At 46.7% G+C, this 18,103-nt stretch overlaps 1 protein-coding gene across 1 annotated transcript in view; it reads left to right on the plus strand.

Moving 5' to 3' along the window:
- Window positions 1-18,103, plus strand: part of LOC144495552 (desmoglein-2-like) — a 93,954-nt gene that overhangs the window by 48,941 nt on the left and 26,910 nt on the right. Inside the window, exons 6-11 of the mRNA XM_078215643.1 lie at window positions 2,131-2,275; window positions 4,302-4,450; window positions 7,388-7,522; window positions 11,187-11,372; window positions 15,796-16,064; window positions 16,165-16,310. Of these exons, the coding sequence (XP_078071769.1) occupies window positions 2,131-2,275; window positions 4,302-4,450; window positions 7,388-7,522; window positions 11,187-11,372; window positions 15,796-16,064; window positions 16,165-16,310 (1,030 nt within the window). The remainder of the gene's footprint in view (window positions 1-2,130; window positions 2,276-4,301; window positions 4,451-7,387; window positions 7,523-11,186; window positions 11,373-15,795; window positions 16,065-16,164; window positions 16,311-18,103) is intronic.

Here is an 18,103-nt window from a genome sequence, read left to right on the forward strand (position 1 = left end):
AACTTCCTGACTCAGAGGCGAGGGTGCTACCCACTGAGCCACATTTCTGAATGAAGAGTGGAGGCAGATGATAGAACATAGAACATAGAACATTACAGCGCAGAACAGGCCCTTCGGCCCACGATGTTGCACCGACCAGTTAAAAAAAAAACTGTGACCCTCCAACCTAAACCAATTTCTTTTCGTCCATGAACCTATCTACGGATCTCTTAAACGCCCCCAAACTAGGCGCATTTACTACTGATGCTGGCAGGGCATTCCAATCCCTCACCACCCTCTGGGTAAAGAACCTACCCCTGACATCGGTTCTATAACTACCCCCCCTCAATTTAAAGCCATGCCCCCTCGTGCTGGATTTCTCCATCAGAGGAAAAAGGCTATCACTATCCACCCTATCTAAACCTCTAATCATCTTATATGTTTCAATAAGATCCCCTCTTAGCCGCCGCCTTTCCAGCGAAAACAATCCCAAATCCCTCAGCCTCTCCTCATAGGATCTCCCCTCCATACCAGGCAACATCCTGGTAAACCTCCTCTGCACCCTCTCCAAAGCCTCCACATCCTTCCTGTAATGTGGGGACCAGAACTGCACACAGTACTCCAAGTGCGGCCGCACCAGAGTTGTGTACAGTTGCAACATAACGCTACGACTCCTAAATTCAATCCCCCTACCAATAAACGCCAAGACACCATATGCCTTCTTAACAACCTTATCTACTTGATTCCCAACTTTCAGGGATCTATGCACACATACACCTAGATCCCTCTGCTCCTCCACACTATTCAAAGTCCTCCCGTTAGCCCTATACTCAACACATCTGTTATTCCTACCAAAGTGAATTACCTCACACTTCTCCGCATTAAACTCCATCCGCCACCTCTCGGCCCAACTTTGCAACCTGTCTAAGTCTTCCTGCAAACTACGACACCCTTCCTCACTGTCTACCACACCACCGACTTTGGTGTCATCAGCAAATTTGCTAATCCACCCAACTATACCCTCTACATGCTACAGAGATGGAAATAAGCCACCTTAATGCTGGTTAAGATACAAAGTCTCACCATCTGATTGGAAAAGAAATTTGTGGCATGAGTGTTAATGTCCAGAGGCACTGGGGACATGCGTTCAAATCCCAGGGTGGAATTTAAATTCTAGTTAATAAGCCTGGACTCCAAAGCTTGTCTCAGTAATGAACGTATCATAGGGCGGCACATGGCACAGTGGTTAGCACTGCTGCCTCACATCACCAGGGACCCGGGTTCGATTTCTGGCCTCGGGTCACTGTCTGTGCGGAGTCTGCATGTTCTCCCCGTGTCTGTGTGGGTTTCCTCCGGGTGCTCCGGTTTCCTCCCACAGTTTGAAAGATGTGCCAGTCAGGTGCGTTGACCATGCTAAATTCTCCCTCAGTGTACCCGAACAGGTGCCGGAGTGTGGTGACTAGGGGCATTTTCACAGAATTGCAGTGTTAATGTCAGCCTACTTGAGACACTAATAAATAAGTGAACTTTAAACATAAACTTTAATCATCGATTTGTGTAAAACCATCACATTCACTAATGTCCTTTAGGGAAGGAAATCTGCCGTCCTTACCTGGTCTGGCCTCGAGGTGACTCGGGAGCCACAGCAATGTGGTTGACTCTCAACTGCCCTCTGAAATAGCCAAGCGAGATACTCAGTTCAAGGCTAATTAGGGATGGGCAACAAACGCTGACCCAGCCGGCGACACCCGCACCCCATGAAAATATAAAAGGAAAATCAATCAGCTTCCTTGGGCAGCTGCGGAAGGGGTTGGAATTCAGGTAGGGGGGAATGCGGGAAGATGAATAGAGTGGGCTTCATCTTGTCACTGCTTGATGTGGGGCAGGCGAGGAAGGCAGATGGTGGAGGGGTAGATCCTAACATCAGCAGCAGCCTTGTGGAAGCTGTCACCAGAGAGTGACCTAGAGTTCTAATAGCACTTGGGGCCAATGGGATCAAAGGTTATGGGGAGAAAGCAGGATTAGGCTGGATGATCAGCCATGATCGTGATGAATGGCGGAGCAGGCTCGAAGGGCCGAATGGCCTCCTCCAGCTCCTGTCTTCTATGTTTCTAAGAGTTTGCCTTGGTGAATCTTTTTTCATATGTTCAGCTTATAGGTCATGCCCATGACCAGAATAAAAGACTGATGGAAGAGCCAATAGAACTCCTGGTAAAAGTTTTGGATGTGAATGATAATCCTCCAATTTTCACACAACCGGTCTTTGAAGCGAGCATTGAAGAACTCAGTGAGTTAGGTAAGCTGTTTTGATTCTTCCTTTTTGACTTGTAAGCTTAAGGTTAAGACGATTCAGCCCCTGAAGCATGTTGCACTAATTAATGAGATCACGTCTGGTCAGTATTGTGACTGCATCTACCTGAATTCAGTGGAAAGAAAAAAGAACCTTTCATTGATCTGGCTTTTTACAACCACTGGATGTCTCAAAGCACCTTATAACCGATTAATTACTTTTGAAATGTAGTTCCCTTTGTAATGATTTGATTTGATTTGATTTATTATTGTCACATGTATTAACATACAGTGAAAAGTATTGTTTCTTGCACGCTATACAGACCAAGTATACCATTCATCGAGAAGGAAAGGAGAGGGTGCAAAATGTAGTGTTACAGTCATAGCTAGGGTGTAGAGAAAGATCAACTTAGTGCGAGGTAGGTCCATTCAAAAGTCTGACAGCAACAGGGAAGAAATTGTTCTTGAGTCGGTTGGTACGTGACCTCAGACTTTTGTATCTTTTTCCCGATGGAAGAGAGAATGTCCAGGGTGCGTGGGGTCCTTAATTATGCTGGCTGCTTTGCCGAGGCAGCGGGAAGTGTAGACAGAGTCAAGCTGTGATACAACGAGAAAGGATGCTTTCTATGATGCATCTGTAAAAGTTGGTGAGAGTCGTAGCTGACATGCCAAATTTCCTTAGTCTTCTGAGAAAGTAGAGGCATTGGTGGGGCTTTCTTAACTATAGTGTCGGCATGGCAGGACCAGGACAAGTTGTTGGTGATCTGGACACCTAAAAACTTGAAGCTCTCGACCCTTTCTACTTCGTTCCCATTGATGTAGACAGGGGCATGTTCTCCTTTACGCTTCCTGAAGTCGATGACAATCTCCTTCGTTTTGTTGACATTGAAGGAGAGATTATTGTTGCCGCACCAGTTCACCAGATTCTCTATCTCATTCCTGTACTCTGTCTCGTCATTGTTTGAGATCCGACCCACTACGGTGGTGTCATCAGCAAACTTGAAAATCGAATTGGAGGGGAATTTGGCCACAGTCATAGGTGTATAAGGAATATAGAAGGGGGCTGAGAACAGAACCTTGTGGGGCACCGGTGTTGAGGATGATCGTGGAGGAGGTGTTGTTGCCTATTCTTACTGATTGTGGTCTGTGAGTTAGGAAGTTCAGGATCCAGTCGCAGAGGGAGGTGCCGAGGCCCAGGCCACAGAGTTTGGGGATGAGTTTCATGGAAATAATGGTGTTGAAGGCTGAGCTGTAGTCGATAAATAGGAGTCTGACGTAGGTGTCCTTGTTATCCAGGTGTTCCAGGGTTGAGTGCAAGGCCAAGGAGATGGCATCTGCTGTGGACCTGTTGCAGTGGTAGGCAAACTGTAGTGGATTTAGGTAGTCTGGGAGAAATGTAGGAATTCTGGCAACCAATTTGCAGACAGCAACTCCCACAAACAGCAATCTATAATAGCCTTATCAGCAAAGATCTCTCTCTCTCTGGTGTTATGATCTTGGTAAGGATCGGTGAACCCGATAATCAAATTTAATAACCAACCCCAAAATTAAGAAATTACCCTGAGGTTTTCACTTATTTTTCATTAAGAGAATCAGAATTGACATAAATTAAACATGAATTAACAGGCAAGTCATGGTCAGTACAAAGTACAAATTGTAAGTGGAATAACAGGTGCAGGAATGAGTATTTTGCTAATTTTCTAGGCTGCCTAATCTGCCTTTATAACCCCAGTTATAGTCCTACACGTCTTCCAAGCCAGTTTCCTGTCCCTTTCCTTCAAGGACTTTAGCCGATTCTTTGCAGGCAGCAGATTCCTCATAAACAAGGTGTGCCGCCCATGCAATCTTCCCTGTCTAGTGCACTTTCGGAGCCTAAATCTTTTCAATGCAAGATTTAACCCTTCTGGACCAGCTCTCATCCTGGTGAGGGAGGGGAGGGGGAGTCGGAAGATTTAGGCCTGTAACGTCTGAGGAATTTTACTTTAACTAATGCTTTCCCCATTTACAAATCAGTATTGTTACACTCCGTCTAGGCACTCTTGTATTGCAACTAAACGCAACAGATGCAGACGAAGGGAGAAATGCTCTTATTCACTACAGGGTCACAACACAGGGCATTGAGGCATTTTCTGCAACAGTGGATGGCAAAATCAAAGTCATGGACTATCATCTGGACAGGGAGGTGAGTAACAAACATTTCTCCTGGGTGGGTTACCATTGTCCATCAGAGTCAAAGAGATTAAGACATTGCCGTCAAACTCCTGGTGCCATGTTACCTGAATTGCAAAGGACACCCATGTTTGGTTTGATTTGATTCATTATTGTCACATGTATTAACATTCAGTGAAAAGTATTGTTTCTTGCACACTATACAGACAAAGCATACCGTTCATAGAGAAGGAAAGGAGGGAGTGCAGAATGTAGTGTTACAGTCATAGCTAGGGTGTAGAGAAAGATCAACTTAATGCAGAGTCGGTCCATTCAAAAGTCTGACAGCAGCAGGGAAGAAGCTGTTCTTGAGTCGGTTGGTAGGTGACCTCAGACTTTGTATCTTTTTCCCGACAGAAGAAGGTGAAAGAGAGAATGTCCGGGCTGCGTGGGGTCCTCAATTATGCTGGCTATTTTTCCAAGGCAGCGGGAAGTGTAGGCAGAGTCAATGGATGGGAGGCTGGTTTGCGTGATGGATTGGGCTTCATTCACGACCCTTTGTAGTTCCTTTCAGTCTTGGGCAGAGCAGGAGCCATACCAAGCTGTGATACAACCAGAAAGAATGCTTTCTATGGTGCATCTGTAAAAGTTGGTGAGAGTCATAGCTGACACGCCAAATCTCCTTAGTCTTCTGAGAAAGTAGAGGTGGTGAGAGGCTGTTTCCCCTCGTGGGGGAATCTTGCACTAGGCAGGCACAGTGTAAAAGTACAGGTGGGGGATGGAGAGTAATTTCTTCTGTCAGAGGAATTCGCTCCCCCAGCGAGCAGGGGAGACTGGGTGGATGAATATAGTCAAGGCTGCGTTAGGCAGATTTGGATGGACGAGGGCATCAAGGGTTACGGGGGCAAACAGGAAAATGGAATCTACAATCAGATCAGCCATAATTCTTTTTGAAAGGGCGGATCCAGTTTGATGGGCCAAATGGCCCGCTACTCCTCCCATTTCTTATGATCCTATGACCCAGATTGAAATGAGTGCCGCAGCGTCAAGTACCTTGTATTTGTCAGGTACCGCTATCCAGCCTATGAAATGAAACCACCTCTTTTATCATATTCTTTGCCCCTATTTAGAAAATCGAGGATTCCATCTGCTTTATTAACTGCTTTCTTAACATGTCCCACCTATCAAATCCTGTAATTTCATAATGTAAACGTGGTTTGAAATTGTTAGCAAGGATGGCACGGTGGCACAGCGGTTAGAACTGCTGCCTCACAGCACCAGGGACCCGGGTTCAATTCTCAGCCTCGGTGACTGTCTGTGTGGAGTCTGCACGTTCTCCCCGTATCTGCATGGGTTTCCTCTGGGTGGTCCGGTTTCCTCCCACACTTCAAAGATGTTCAGGTTAGTAGGATTGGCCAAGCTAAATTGCTCCTTTAGTGTCCAGAGATGTGTAGGTTAGATGAATTGGCCATGTGTGGGGTTACAGGGATAGAACTGGGGAGAAGACCTGGGTAAGATGCTCTGTCAGGCCCACTATACACTTCTAATTTGAAGCTGGTAATTTTCCATTGAGTTGTAACTGGACAAGGCCCAATGTAAAGTCACATTTGCCAGAAGCACGGTGGCACAGTGGTTAGCACTGCTGCCTCACAGCCCCAGGGACCCGGGTTCGATTCCCGGCTCGGGTCACTGTTTAACAGAGTCTGCACGTTCTCTCCATGTTGGGACTGCAATTGTTTATGATTTACAGAGATGAGTTGGAGTTGGGGACCAACTGTGTCAAAGTTCGCAGATGACACTAAGATGGGTGGCAGAGCAAAGTGTGCAGAGGATGCTGAAAGTCTGCAAAGGGATATAGATAATCTAAGTGAGTGGGCGACGGTCTGGCAGATGGAGTACAATGTTGGTAAATGTGAGGTCATCAAATTTGGTCAGAATAACAGCTAAATGGGCTATTATTTAAATGGTAAAAAATTGCAGCATGCTGCTGTGCAGAGGGACCTGGGTGTCCTTGTGCATGAATCACAAAAAATCGGTTTGCAGGTGCAGCAGGTAATTAAGAAGGCAAATGGAAGTTCGTTCTTCATTGTTAGAGGGATGAAGTTTAGAAACAGGGAGGTGATGTTGCAGCTGTATAAGGTGCTGGTGAGGCCACACCTGGAGTGCTGTGTACAGTTTTGGTCTCCTTACTTGAGAAAGGATATACTGGCACTGGAGGGGGTACAGAGGAGATTCACTAGGTTGATTCCGGAGTTGAGAATGTTGGCTTATGAGGAGAGACTGAGTAGACTGGGATTATATTCATTGGAATTCAGAAGAATGAGGAGAGATCTTATAGAAACATATAAGATTATGAAGGGAATAGATAAGATAGAAGCAGGGAAGTTGTTTCCACTGGCGGGTGAAACTAGAACTAGGGGACATGGCCTCAAAATAAGGGAGAGCAGATTTAGGACTGAGTTGAGGAGGAACTTCTTCACCCAAAGGGTTGTGAATCTGTGGAATTCCCTGCCCAGTGAAGCAGTTGAGGCTACCTCATTGAATGTTTTTAAGACAAGGATAGATAAATTTTTGAACAGTAAAGGAATTAAGGGTTATGGTGAGCGGGTGGGTAAGTGGAGCTGAGTCCACAAAAAGAGCAGCCATGATCTTATTGAATGGCAGAGCAGGCTCGAGGGGCCAGATGGCCTACTCCTGCTCCTAGTTCTTATGTTCTTATGTCTGTGTGGGTTTCCTCCGGGTGCTCGGGTTTCCTCCTACACTCCAAAAATGTGTGGGTCAGGTTAATTGGCCGCGCTAAATTACCCCTTAGTGTCAGGGGGACTAGCGGGGTAAATACGTGGGGTTACGGAGAGGGGCCCTGGGTGGGATTGTGTCGGTGCAGCCTCGATGGGCCAAATAGCAGCCTCCTGAACTGTAGGAATTCTATGGTTCTATTAAAGATTTTTAATACTCTTTTTTTTTCATCAAGACCCAGGGCTCCTACACTTTCACTGTTGAAGCTCGTGATCGGGGCGGAAGCGCTGAAGGGTTAAAAACAACAGCAAAAGCACAGATCAAGATTTTGGACGTTAATGACAACATCCCCAGTGTTGACCAATTTGAGGTAAGAGTTAATCTTTTTGATCATTTTGACCAACCCGTGAATTTTTTGCTACGAAGGAAAATGAGTGGTTCAAATCGAATCTTACAGCTCAGAAACAGGCCATTCGGCCCAAATGTTCCGTACTGTTGTTTATGTTCCACACAAGCCTCCTGCAGCACCTTGTCGGACAGTCATAGAGTTTTGCCGCATGGAAAGAGGCCTTTCAGTCCATCGTGTCCATGCCGACCATCAAACCCCAATCTATTCTAATCCCATTTTCCATCATTAGTCTTGTCTGCCATGGGGTTTCAAATGCTCATCTAAATGCTTCTTAAATGTTGTGAGGGTTCCCGCCCCTACCACCCTTTCAGGCTGTGAGTTCCAGATTCCCACCACCCTCTGGGTGAAAAGGCTTCTTCCCCAAATCTCCTTTAAATCTCCTGCCCCTTTGCTTAAATCTGTGCCCCCTGCCTATCGACATCTCTACCAAGGGGAAAAGTTTCTTCCTATCTACCTCATTAATGCCCCTTATAATTCCGTACACATCAATCTGGTTCCCCCTCGGCTTTCTCTGCTCGAAGGAAAACAACCCCAGCCTAACCAGCCTCTCTTCTTAGCTGAAACGCTCCATCCCAAGCAGCACCCTGGTGAATCTCCTCTGCACCCTCTCTAGTGCAATCACATCCTTCCGATAGTGTGGCGACCAGAACTGCACACACTACTTGTCGCCTAACGAGCATTTTATACAGTTCCATCGGCTTCCACCATCTGCCGTGGCGGGATTCGAACCAGGGTCCCCAGAGCATGAGCTGAATTTCTGGATTAATAGTCTAGCAATAAACCACACGGCCATCACCTCCCCATATCGGTGTCCCATATGCCTTCATCTCACCCCATCAATGTACCCTTCTACTCTTTTCTTGTATTTAACTAGTTTCCCTCTAAATGTATATACACTATTTACCTCAACTGCTCTCTGGGATAGCGAGCTCGGCATCCCCACCGCTCCTGGTAAAGGGGCTTTGCTTTCAGATGTATAAGTGACTCCCTTCTATTGAAACCTCCTTGCCCCACTCTCACCCGCAAGTGGAAACATCTTCTCTGTGCCCTGGGTCACTTTATTACTTAAAAAGCCCGATATAAACATGAACATATGAGTTAGAAGTAGGCCATTCGGCCCCTCGATCCTGCTCCACCACGTGATAAGCTCATTGGCTGTTCTGATTGTGACCTCATCTTCATTTTTCTTTTATCCTTTCATGGGATGTGGGCGTCGCTGGTAAGACCAACATTAGTTGCCGTTTGGCACAGCGGTTAACACTGCTGCCTCACAGGGCCAGGAACCCGGGTTCGATTCCCGGCTTGGGGGACACTCTCTGTGCGGAGTCTGCACGTTCTCCCCGTGTCTGCGTGGGTTTCCTCCGGGTGCTCCGGTTTCCTCCCACAGTCCCACACCAGAAAGATGTGCTGGTTAGATACATCGGTCATGCTAAATTCTCCCTCAGTGTACCCAAACAGGCGCAGGAGTGTGGCGACTAGGGGATTTTCACAGTAACTTCATTGCAGTGTTAATGTAAGCCTACTTGTGACACTAATAAATAAACTTCACTTGACCATGAATTGAGTGGCCAAACACCTACTTCTGCACTGTAAGCGTTCTATAAACCCGCACATTTTTGGACTGTGGGAGGAAACCGGAGCACCCGGAGGAAACCCATGCAGACACGGGGAGAACGTGCAAACTCCACACAGACAGTGACCTGAGGTCGGAATTGAACCCGGGACTCTGGCGCTGTGAGGCAGCAGTGCTTACCATTGTGCCACGGTGAACGCAGAGTTAATCCTCCATGATCTACATTCAACCACTGATGTGTTTCCTAATCTCTGGAAAGATTTAACGAAAAGATTTGCGTTCCTGTAGCACCTTTCGCCACCTGAGGACAACGCAGACTGCTTCGCAGCCAGATAAATGTTTCTCAAGTGGAGTCACAGTCACAACACAGTAAACACACCCGCCAAATGTCGGCACAGTGGTTAGCATTGCTGCCTCACAGCGCCAGGGACCGGGTTCAATTCCCAGCTTGGGTCACTGTCTGTGCAGAGTCTGCACATTCTCCCCATATCTGCATGGGTTTCCTCCGGGTGCTCCGGTTTCTTTCCATAGTCCAAGGATGTGTGGGTTAGATGCATTGGCCGTGCTAAATTGCCCCTTTGTGTCCCGGGATGTGTAGATTAGAGAGATTAGCGTGGTAAATATGTGGGGTGACAGGGATAGGGCTGGTTGGGATTGTTGTTGGTGCAGACTCGATGGGCCGAATGGCCTCCTTCTGCACTGCGGGGATTCTATGATTTCTATGAAATGTCACACAGCAAGATCCCACAAACAGCAATGTGATAATGACCAGAAGTCTAAAAACAGATTTACAGACAGTGAAACAAACCATTGTGTTCTCATAGAGTCATAGAGGTTTACAGCATGCAAACTGGCCCTTTGGCCCAACTTGTCCATGCCTCCATTTTTTTCAACCACCAAGCTATTTCCAATTGCCAGCATTTGGTCCATATCCCTCTCTACCCATCGTACCCATGTAACTGTCTAAGTGCTTTTTAAAAGACAAAATTGTACCCGCCTCTACTACTACCTCTGGCAGCTTGTTCCAGACTCTCACCACACTCTGTGTGAAAAAATTGCCCCTCTGGACCCTTTTGTATCTCTCCCCTCTCACCTTAAACCTATGCCCTCTAGTCTTAGACTCCCCTACCTTTGGGAAAAGATGTTGACTATCTGGCTAATCTAAGCCCCTCATTATTTTATAGACCTCTAAGATCACCCCTAAGCCTCCTACGCTCCAGAGAAAAAAGTCCCAGTCTATCCAGTCTCTCCTTATAACTCCAACCATCAAGTCCCAGTAGCATCCTAGTAAATCTTTTCTGCACTCTTTCTAATTTAAAAATAGGGTTTTCTATAATAGGGTGACCAGAACTGTACACAGTATTCCAAGTGTGGCCTTCCCAATGTCTTATACAACTTCAGCAAGATGTCCCAACTCCTGTATTCAATGTTCTGACCAATGAAACCAACCATGTCGAATGTCTTCTTCAACACCCTGTCCACCTGTGATTCCACTTTCAAGGGGCTATGAACCTTGACATCTTTGTTCTATAACTCTCCCCAACACCCTACCATTAACTGAGTAAGTCCTGCCCTGGTTCAATCTACCAAAATGCATCTCCTCACATTTATCTAAATTAAACTCCATCTGCCATTTGTCAGCCCACTGGCCCAATTGATCAAGATCCCATTGCAATCCTAGATAACCTTCTTCATTGTCCACTGCGCCACCAATATTGGTGTCATCTGTAAACTTACTAACCATGCCTACTAAATTCTCATCCAAATCATTAATATAAATGACAATCGTGGACCCAGCACTGATCCCTGAGGCACTCCGCTGGTCACAGGCCTCCAGTTTGAAAAACAACCCTCTACAACCACCCTCTGTCTTCTGTCATCAAGCCAATTTTGTATCCAATTGGCTACCTCGCCCTGCATCCCGTGAGATTTAACCTCATGCGACAACCTACCATGCGGTACCTTGTCAAAGGCCTTGCTAAAGTCCAGGTGGACAACATCAACTGCACTGCCCTCATCTACCTTCTTGGTTACCTGTGCTCTCCTTTTCAGTACACAGCAGATGTGAAAGAAAACACAAAGGAAGTTGAAGTCTTGCGCATCAAGGTGTCAGATAAAGACCTGGAGTTTACTGATAACTGGTTGGCACACCTTATTATTATCGAGGGCAATGAAGGCGAGCATTACAGGTTTGAGGTGGATAACCGAACCAATGAAGGAATTTTGATTGTTCAGAAGGTAAAGTTGTAAACTAAGTGAAATCTTCAATGCAAATCCTCAGAATCACGTGGCAGAGCTCAAACCCGGGGCGGTCGGGCAAACTGGGGCAGACGGAATTGCAGGCGGGCAAATGGTTCACTTTGGAATCAATAAAGATTAGACTGAGGGTGGGATTTCCCCCTCGTGGCGTGTCTGCACGGAGCTCGCTCACTGTTGGTCGCCAGCAAGATCTTCCAGTCCCGCCGCTGTCAACGGGGTCTCCCGCTGTTCCCATCTCAGTCCGTCGGGATACTCACGGGGTGTTGTGGGGGGAGGCATTTGTTCACCATTGGCAGGATGGGAGGATCGCACAAGCGGAAATCCCACCCGGAGCGTTTACTCAATGGTGAGAAGCCAGAGATGGCAGAGAAGCTGAGAACATTGGGCCAGTCTCTCCAACCTCGTCCGCGGCTGGGATTCTCCAGTCCCGCTGCAGGGAATGGTGATTTGACTGAGTGCCAATTTCTCTGTTCTTGCTGGCAGGTGTCGCGGGGTGCAGGGGTTAAAAATCATTGGAGACGAGTGGACAAGAACAAAGGGAATGTTGACTTTCATGATGATGCAATACAAAAGGGTAGAAGCTATGTTACAATTATATAAAGCCCTGGCTAAAGCCTATCGGTTCTGAGCATGCCTGGTCTCGATGGGGGAGAAACAAAGTTTCAGTAGAATAACAACAGTGCTAAAAATTAAACTGAGGACAGATTGTCTACACCAGCCTTGTGCTGTCTTGAATATACAGGATTAAGAGTTGATCAAAGTGCACTGTTTAAGGTGGTTGAAGGATTTGATAGGATTGATAAAGAGACACTATTTTTTGTAACTTTCTTCCATGCTCACAGTTGACAGAGCGAGCCTGAATCTATCTCCTTGCTTTGCTCCAAAAACCAAAATCCAATTGAATCCCAATTCATGGTCCCCACAAGAGAGGCAAACAAGATCCAAGCTGACAGGATGAGACATTGCACCTCATCATGGGACTCGATCTTAGCCAAAAGTCCGAGATGGCTTTAAAAAATTGTATCAGGTGATGCCTCGGTTAAACCTCATTGGCTTCGCTAATCACTGACTCTACCCTAGCATGTGTCCTGCTGCAGGGTCCAGAATAAGAGAATGTAACCTTAAAATTAGAACTAGACTGTCCAGCGGTGACATCAGGAATTACTTCTTCAAACGAAGGGCAGTAACGTCTCCCTGTCAAAGAGAAACAGTTGAGTCAATGGAAACTGTAAAAACTTAGATTGATAGATTTTTGTTACGAAGGGTGTTAAGGGTCATAGAACTTTCTCTGTTGATTCTTCTGTCTCAAGCTTCTTTCTTCTTTGTTACCTTTGCTATCTAGATGGCACTTGCCCTAAGACATAGAGGAAGCTATGAGAGCCAGCGAGAGAGAGTTGAGAGCTGAGAGCTGTTAGTTCTGGCAGGTGGCAGTTCTTCCTCTTTGTCCCATTGCCCCCCTCTTTTATACCGGTGATGACATATCAATATTTCCCACAATAGGATTGTCCAAACCATCAAATTTAAATTTAATAGGTTTTTGGTATCTAAGTGCCTGATTCAAATTGATTGGCTAAATTCAAAAGCCTTGGTAAAAACTGCTGCTCCGCCTTTCGATAGCAATGTTTCAGTTTGAGATCTCTGTGTACTTGCATTTTAAATCTCTAAGCACAGAAAAAGCACCACCTTTTAATGGAACCATGCAATGCTTTCCCCCCCCCTAGCATTTTACAAACACCAACTTCTAACTTCCTACCTCCCAATCTACAATTACTGTACCAAACTTGGCAACAGTGGGTAGGTGGAGTTAAGATGCAGATTAGCCATGATGTAACAGAATGCGGAACAGACTGAATGGCCCTCTTCCTCTTCCTCTGTTTATAACTAAAAAAGGATCAATTAATACGTTGTTGACAGGGTAGATGCTGAGAGGTTGTTCCCCCTTGTGGAAGAGTCCAAATCCAGAGGGAATAATCTCCGAGTAAGGGAATGAAATCAGTTAACATAGAACATAGAACATAGAAAGTCACAGCACAAACAGGCCCTTCGGCCCACAAGTTGCGCCGATCACATCCCCACCTCTAGGCCTATCTATAGCCCTCAATCCCATTAAATCCCATGTACTCATCCAGAAGTCTCTTAAAAGACCCCAACGAGTTTGCCTCCACCACCACCGACGTCAGCCGATTCCACTCACCCACCACCCTCTGAGTGAAAAACTTACCCCTGACATCCCCCCTGTACCTACCCCCCAGCACCTTAAACCTGTGTCCTCTCGTAGCAACCATTTCAGCCCTTGGAAATAGCCTCTGAGAGTCCACCCTATCCAGACCCCTCAACATCTTGTAAACCTCTATCAGGTCACCTCTCATCCTTCGTCTCTCCAGGGAGAAGAGACCAAGCTCCCTCAACCTATCCTCATAAGGCATGCCCCCCAATCCAGGCAACATCCTTGTAAATCTCCTCTGCACCCTTTCAATGGCTTCAACATCTTTCCTGTAATGAGGTGACCAGAACTGCACGCAGTACTCCAAGTGGGGTCTAACCAGGGTCCTATAAAGCTGCAGCATTATCTCCCGACTCCTAAACTCAATCCCTCGATTAATGAAGGCTAGTACGCCATACGCCTTCTTGACCGCATCCTCCACCTGCGAGGCCGATTTAAGAGTCCTATGGACCCGGACCCCAAGGTCCTTCTGATCCTCTACACTGCTAAGAATGGTACCCTTCATTTTATACTGCTGCTCCATCCCATTGGATCTGCCAAAATGGATCACCACACACTTATCCGGGTTGAAGTCCATCTGCCACTTCTCCGCCCAGTCTTGCATTCTATCTATGTCTCGCTGCAACTTCTGACATCCCTCCAAACTATCCACAACACCACCTACCTTGGTGTCGTCAGCAAACTTACCAACCCATCCCTCCACTTCCTCATCCAGGTCATTTATGAAAATGACAAACAGCAAGGGTCCCAGAACAGATCCCTGGGGCACTCCACTGGTCACTGACCTCCATGCAGAGAAAGACCCCTCCACAGCCACTCTCTGCCTTCTGCAGGCAAGCCAGTTCTGGATCCACAAGGCAACAGCCCCTTGGATCCCATGCCCTCTCACTTTCTCAAGAAGTCTTGCATGGGGGACCTTATCGAACGCTTTGCTGAAGTCCATATAGACCACATCCACCGCTCTTCCTTCGTCAATGTGCTTGGTCACATTTTCAAAGAACTCAACCAGGCTCGTAAGGCACGACCTGCCCCTGACAAAGCCGTGCTGACTACTTTTGATCATACTCTGCACCCTTTTACTCTGTTAAAACAGAAATGAAGAGGAATTTTTTTTTTTTTAATTATTCATTCATGGGACATGGGCGTCACTGGCTGGCCAGCATTTATTGCCCATCCCTAGTTGCCTGAGGGCAGTTGAGTGACAACCACATTGCTGTGGCTTTGGAGTCACACGTAGGACAGACTGGGTAAGGACGGCAGATTTCCTTCCCTCAAGGACATTAGGAACCAGATGGGTTTTTCTGACAATCGACAATGGTTTCATGGTCACCATTAGACATTTAATTCTAGATTTTTCTTGATTTCGAATATCACCAACTGCAGTGGCAGGATATGAACCCAGGTCCCCAGAGTATTACCCTGCGTCTCTGGATTGCTAGTCCAATGACAATAGCGCTACACCACCGCCTCATTGAGTCATAGAGCATAGGGCAATACAGCACAGAAACAGGCCCTTCGGCCCAACCGGTCCATGCCGACCATGGTGCCCTCCGAGCTAGTCCCAATTGCCTGTGTTTGATCCATATCCCTCTAACCTTTAACACCGAGGCATGATGTAGAGATGCCGGCATTGGACTGGGGTGGGCACAGTAAGAAGTCTCACAACACCAGGTTAAAGTCCAACAGGTTTATTTGGAATCACAAGCTTTCAGGGCACTGCCCTCACTCACCTGATGAAGGAGCAGCACTCCAAAAGCTTGTGGTTCCAAATAAACCTGTTGGACTTTAACCTGGTGTCGTGAGACTTCTAGTTGTGCCCACCCTAGTTTAACGCCGGTATCTCCACATCATTAACACTGAGGGTAATGTGTCTGTAATTCTTTACCACAGAGGACTGTAGAGGCTGAGTCATTAAGTATGTTCAAGACTGAGGCAGACAGAGTTTTAGTCAGTAAAGGAATCGAGGGTTAAGGGGAATAAGGTGGGAAAATGGAGTTGAGGATTATCACATCAGATCAGTCATGATCTCATTGAATGGCAAAGCAGACTCGATGGGCCGAATGGCCTGCCTCTGTTCCTACATCTTATGGTCATATTCATTCTTCACCCTTAGTCTGATTTCGATTTTCTCTTGGATTTGCTCTTGCTACCTTGCCTTCTTTTCAACCCCTGGCGCAGGAACTTAACTATGAAGAAAACGACCTGGTGAATTTGGTTGTACGGGTTTCCAACAAGGCCCCCTTTCACCACTCTGTACCTCACAACAACATTGTGAGGTCGATTAAAATAACGCTCCACGTGGTGGACGTGGTGGAAGGCTTTGAATTCCAGCCCTCAAAGTGGCGGGTGTCCATTCGCGAAAGCACAACCAGCAAGACGATACGTCAGGTGCTCGGAAGGTATCCCGCGGTTAGTGCGGACACTGGGAAAGCAAACACGATGACCAAGTAAGATTATGATTCAGCTGCTCTTTTTAAATGTTGTTTTCTTTAAAAAAACAATGCAGCCAGCCAAACACTTACCCACATTTTCCAACACACACAACAGGTATGCAAAGGATTCCGATGAAGCTAATTGGCTAGTTGTAAATCCCGAAAATGGGGAGATTACCTTTGTCGGTGTACCTGATCGAGAGTCAAAGTATGTGATTAATGGGACGTACACTGCAACGATATTGGCTATTAATAATGAACGTAAGTAGATGAATATTAATTTGATCTCTTAATTTGTTCGAATAAACGCAAATAGCATATTACCTTCAGATCGTAAGTTTAAGTTTATTTTTTTTATTTGTGTCACAAGCAGCCTTACATTAACACTGCAATGAAGTTACTGTGAAAACCCCCGAGTCGCAACACTCTGGCGCCTGTTCGCACTGAGGGAGAATTTAGCACGGCCAATCCACCTCACCAGCACGTCTTTCGAATTGTGGGAGGAAACTGGAGCACCAAAGGTGTGCGGGTTAGGTGGATTGGCCATGTTAAATAGACCCTAGTGTCATAGGATTAGCAGGGTAAATATGTGGGGTTACAGGGATAGAGCCTGGGTGGGACTGTGGTCGGTGCAGACTCGATGGCTGAATAGCCTCCTTCTGCACTGTCGGGATTCTATGATTCACCAAGAGGAAATCCACGTAGACATGGGGAGAACATGCAAACTCTGCGCAGACAGTGACCCAAGCCGGGAATCGAACCTGGGTCCCTGACACTGTGAGGCAGCACTGCTCGACACTGTGAGGCAGCACTGCTCACCACTGTGCCACCGTGCCAGTATTGATGGTCATGCTAGACTTTTGCTGATGCGATGTGGGTGTCACTAGCAAGGCCAACATTTGTTGCCCATCGCTAATTGCCCGTGAAATGAATGTTTGCCAGGGGCATTTTAGAGGGTCAGTTAAGAGGTAACCAGCTTGCTGTGGATCTGGGGGAGGAAATGGCCTGGTGGTAAAATCGCTGGACTATTCATCCAGAAACTCAGCTAATGTTCTGGGGACCCGAGTTCGAATCCCGCAGATGGTGGCATTTGAATTCAATAAAGAAAATATCTGGAATTAAGAATTATTGACCATTGTCAATTGTCAGAAAAACCCATCTGGTTCACTAATGTCCTTCAGGGAAGGAAATCTGTTATCCTTACCTGGTCTGGCCAAATGCGACTCCAGTTCCAGAGCAGCGTGCTTGACTCTCAACTCCCCCTGAAATGGCCAAGTGAGACACCACCACCTTCTCAAGGGCAACAAGGGATGGGCAATAAATGCTGCCAGCCAGCAACGCCCTTGTCCCACGAATGAATGGAAATACATGTAGGCCAAACTGGGTAAGGGTGGCAGATTCCATTCCTTTTAGGGGCATTAGTGACACATGGGTTATTACGACACTCGATGATATTTGTTTCCTGGCCAGTGAGACAAGCAGACTCTTATAAATTTGCATTTAACTTCCACCAGCTGCTGTGGTGGAATTTGAACCTGTGTCCCCCAGAACATTAACCTGAGCGTCTGGATTACCAGCCCAGTGACATTCCCACCATCAGCCCCGTACCTAGAATCACAGAATCCTACAGTACAGAAGAGGCCCTTCGGCCCATCGAGTCTGCACCGACGCATGAAACGCCCTGACCTGCCCACCTAATCCCACTTGCCAGCACTTGGCCCATAGCCCTTGAATGTTATGGCGTGCCAAGTACTCATCCAGGTACTTTTTAAAGGATGTGAGGCATCCCACCTCCACCACCCTCCCAGGCAGCGCATTCCAGACCCTCACCACCCTCTGGGTAAAAAGGTTTTCCCTCAAATCCCCTCTAAACCTCCCACCCCTCACTTTTAACTTGTGTCCACTTGTAACTGACCCTTCAACTAAGGGGAACAGCTGCTCCCTATCTACCCTGTCCATGTCCCTCATTTCTACAATATTGTTGCATATTTTAGTGGTGCAAACATAGAAACATAAAAGATAGGAGCAGGAGGAGGCCATTTGGCCCTTCGAGC

This window comes from Mustelus asterias, chromosome 7, assembly GCF_964213995.1.
Source record: "Mustelus asterias chromosome 7, sMusAst1.hap1.1, whole genome shotgun sequence".
Taxonomy (NCBI): Eukaryota; Metazoa; Chordata; class Chondrichthyes; order Carcharhiniformes; family Triakidae; genus Mustelus; species Mustelus asterias.